The sequence below is a fragment of the Priapulus caudatus genome, unplaced genomic scaffold (assembly GCF_000485595.1).
Source record: "Priapulus caudatus unplaced genomic scaffold, Priapulus_caudatus-5.0.1 Scaffold2, whole genome shotgun sequence".
Taxonomy (NCBI): Eukaryota; Metazoa; Priapulida; class Priapulimorpha; order Priapulimorphida; family Priapulidae; genus Priapulus; species Priapulus caudatus.
In genome coordinates, this window is record NW_014577063.1 from 60156 (window position 1) to 63882 (window position 3727).

Below are 3727 nucleotides of genomic sequence, written 5' to 3' on the forward strand. Positions count from 1 at the left end.
CCGGTTCCGCCGTAAACCATCCCAGAATCGATTCTGCGTCCGACACGACCCGCCTGGTATTCCCGCGGCCCATCTCAAAACTGGAATCCTCGAAAACACGGCCAATCCTACGATCGAACACCAAAGCATCGCGCCCGCCTACGATCACTGCCTGGCCGCCCGCGACGTGACAAAAGTCGCGCTCAACGCCACAGCTATTCAAGTATACTTCTTCCATTTCTCTGCCACCGAAGACCGACAACACGTACTTCGGAGCATCTCTTTCAAACCATCGGTTCGGTACAAGAACAAATTTTGCTCTGTGGCCTGTTACAATGGTCTCCAGAAAAAAATTATATAATTTTTATAATATAATATAATATATAATATTACATATAAAAATTTTATATAAATGGAGCGCTCACCAGTAATAGTGCCTCCAAGTATAGAGATGGCGAGAGTAACACCCAGAGCTGCCATCTGGTGGCTGCTTGGACACCACCTGTCCAGCCCATGCCTACATGTTGTCCATGGCCTGTCACGTTAGCTACTGGGGCCGCGCATCGGCTCGGCGTCGTTTTCTCATCTCGGCCGATCCTCTCGGCCCTCCTTGCCGTCTTCTCTCTCCTTCTCGCTTCACCTCAAGCCTCTCTCCCGCTCCCCATCTCGCCCACTCGCCTTCTAAAAATTAAATATTCCCTAAAACTTCTTTGCAAGTCCCTCGCCTTAATCCGCTTTCTCACTCGTCTAAATTCTCCGTCTCGCTCTCTCTCTCTCTCTCTCTCTCTTCCTCTCTCTATCTCTCTCTATCTCTATCTCTCTTTCACTCGCCAGTGTGCTATGAGATGCCATGTCATTGCGTACCACGGAACACTGTGAGACGACACATCATGTAATGCTCCGACGCGGCACATCACGTAACGCCGCGCGAGTCGGCGACGAACGATGCAATCGTTTATCGTCGCACTCACTCGGGCTGCTCGCTTGTTTCGCGTTCCCGCCTCGCAGCACGCGTCTGGGTCGAGCACCGACGTTTCGCGCGAGAAAGTCGTAGAGCTACAAAAATGCGTCGTCGCAGAAAACAGGGCGGTGTGGGGAAGCGGGCGGGGCAGGAGAGGGCGGGGCAGAAGAAGGGGGAACAGGGGGAGGAGGAGGAAGCATGACTCTCTAGACACTCAGCGGTCAGACACCCTCAACAGTCGTCCAGCCGCGGCCGCTTCCCGGGACGACCTTGACTTTCTGATTCCGGTCGAGCTTGACCGCCTGACCACGATCGACCTTGACCTTCAGATTCCGGCCGACCTTGACCTCTTGACCGCAATCGACCTTGACCTCCTGACCCCGGTCGATCCCCAGCGTGACCGGGCGGCGACGGCGGCGAATCGACAACGTCTCGAATGCCTTCCGTCTGCGAGGAGAAACAAGAGAGTGTCGTCGCGGACGAAGTTCGACAGAGTTCGGGAGGAGAGGGTGGCGGGGTCGTGCGCAGGCCACGTGCAATGCAGTTGACTGCCGAGTTATTTGCCATCTTCTAGTAGCTACATTTGTCTGGGGAGGGGTTGTGCCCCTTACTCCCACTGATATAACATGGCTCCAATATATACATATATATATATATATATATATATATATATATATATAACCGGTTTAACATATTTTAACTGGTCCCTTTTGTTGTCATATTATAGCCGGATAAAGAGAGATAATTTTCGAAAGCTTGCTGATTAAAATTTAACACCCTATTCAATTTTCCTACATTTATTTTCATATATACATGGGTGTTCGTATGTTTTTACGTCTATATGTATATATATATATATAGATATATACATATATATATGTATTTATATGTACAAGTCAAGTGCGACTCCACTCCACGCCGCATGCGCAAAACCCGCCCCACTCACGTACGTACCAGTATCTGATAGCAGGCTGTTCCCTCGCCGCGCGCCGGATGTTTGTAGAGGGCAGCACGTCTGACTGTGCCTGCGGATGACAGGATGACGCGCACAGTGCTGGCGTGACTCCAGGCGTCCCCTAGCGCGGGAACGGAGAACGACTGTCCGTCGTCGGAAAACTTGGTCGTCATCTGGTTAGTCAGCACCACCTGTAGGCAAAAAACTTAACCATTATTTTTTTCATCATTTTCTTATTTTTTTGTTTGTTCTTCGAATTTCGAGTTCGGAGGACATTTGAAATATTTCGAGCCTCCCCCCCCCACCCACTAAAGCACCACTACCACTTACGAACGAAAGAAGAGAATGATAGAGACTCAATGGATTGCTTTTCGTAGCACTAACCAAATTGAACAGGCACAGACTCATAGTGATTTCCGCTTCTGTTGTTAGGTGCAGCACAAACTCACCACATTCCGTTGCTAGGCGTAACAAAGACTCACCGCGAGATCGCGTTCCGTTGCTAGGCGCAGGAGCGTCTGGGCGATGCGTCCTAGCAACTGATTTCGCAGAGCGAAGTCGTCAAAGTCGTAGCGGAAGTGGTAAGCTATGCTGTCGATGACGATCAGCTTCACCTGCAAAGGTACGCGAGACGCGTGACAGACAACAGGTGACGCGTGACGCAGGATGGGTGATGCATGACACAGCATGACGGGTGACACGTTATGGGTGATGTGTGACACAGCGTGATGGGTGACGTATGACACAGCGTGATGGGTGATGATGGGTGACGCGTGACACAGCGTGACGGGTGACACGTGATGGGTGACATGTGACACAGCGTGACGGGTGACGCGTGATGGGTGACGCATGACACAGCGTGATGGGTGACGCGTGACACAGTGTGATGGGTGATGCGTGACACAGCGTTATGGGTGACGTGTGACACAGCATGATGGGTGACGCGTGAAATAGCACCACGGGAGATGCGTGACATAGCATGAAACAGAAAGTGACTTACAGAGCAGGAAGTAAAGCAGGAAGTGAAGCAGAAAATGATGCAGGAAGTGATGACAGGTAAAACAGGATAACAGGAAGTGATGCAAGCAGTGACAGGTGAACCAGTATGACAGGAAGTGATGCAAGCAGTGACAGGAAGTGATGCAGGAAGCACGGTAAAAAATGTATGGAAGCGATCAAACCTCCGCAATCGCTCCCGTGAGGCTCAAAATAGCTCCCGTAAGATTTGTGACGAGAGCTATTTTTTCCACACTTTTAAAAAAGAGCTCCCGTGAAAAAAAGTCATCTTTTCCCTGGGAGGAAGGCTGCATAGAGGGCGCCGGTACTCACCAAGGGCGTAGGCAAGAATTTGGATTGGGGGGCTCCTCGAGCGAATTACAAGGGAATTACAATTTTTTTTTGAGTTAAATGTAAAAATAGTGCTTTAAAATCAATTTACACGCTGTTTTGTTGAATTTTTTGGGGATTTTGATTTTGATTAGTGAGGTCCTAGGCCCCCAGGACCCCCCTGGCTACGCGCTTGGTACTCACCGTGGGATGAGTGCGGAGGAAGGCAGGGAGCACTCGTACTGCGGCCGTGAGCTCGTCGTGGTCGCTGCATCGCTTGTAGTGGATGCGCGACATGATGGCTTCCACGGTGAATCCCTGCATGGCTTCTCTCTGTCCTGCCAACACACACATTAACCTGTATTATGTAACCTATGCCACGAGCTATACATATATATATATATATAACCTATATTCCCATCTACAAGTGAACCTGTGTGTACCCTACACCATAACCTATATACATATGTATATATATCTATATATCCCACTCCCGTGATGACACC

At 49.9% G+C, this 3727-nt stretch overlaps 1 protein-coding gene across 1 annotated transcript in view; it reads right to left on the reverse strand.

Annotated features, from left to right (window-relative positions):
• Positions 1–744: 744 nt before the first annotated feature.
• Positions 745–3727, reverse strand: part of LOC106816286 (DNA repair protein RAD51 homolog 3-like) — a 5100-nt gene continuing 2117 nt past the window's right edge. The window contains exons 3-6 of the mRNA XM_014820903.1: positions 3426–3559; positions 2378–2509; positions 1895–2086; positions 745–1387 (exon numbers count right to left, since the gene is read on the reverse strand). Of these exons, the coding sequence (XP_014676389.1) occupies positions 1172–1387; positions 1895–2086; positions 2378–2509; positions 3426–3559 (674 nt within the window). The 3' untranslated portion in view covers positions 745–1171. The remainder of the gene's footprint in view (positions 1388–1894; positions 2087–2377; positions 2510–3425; positions 3560–3727) is intronic.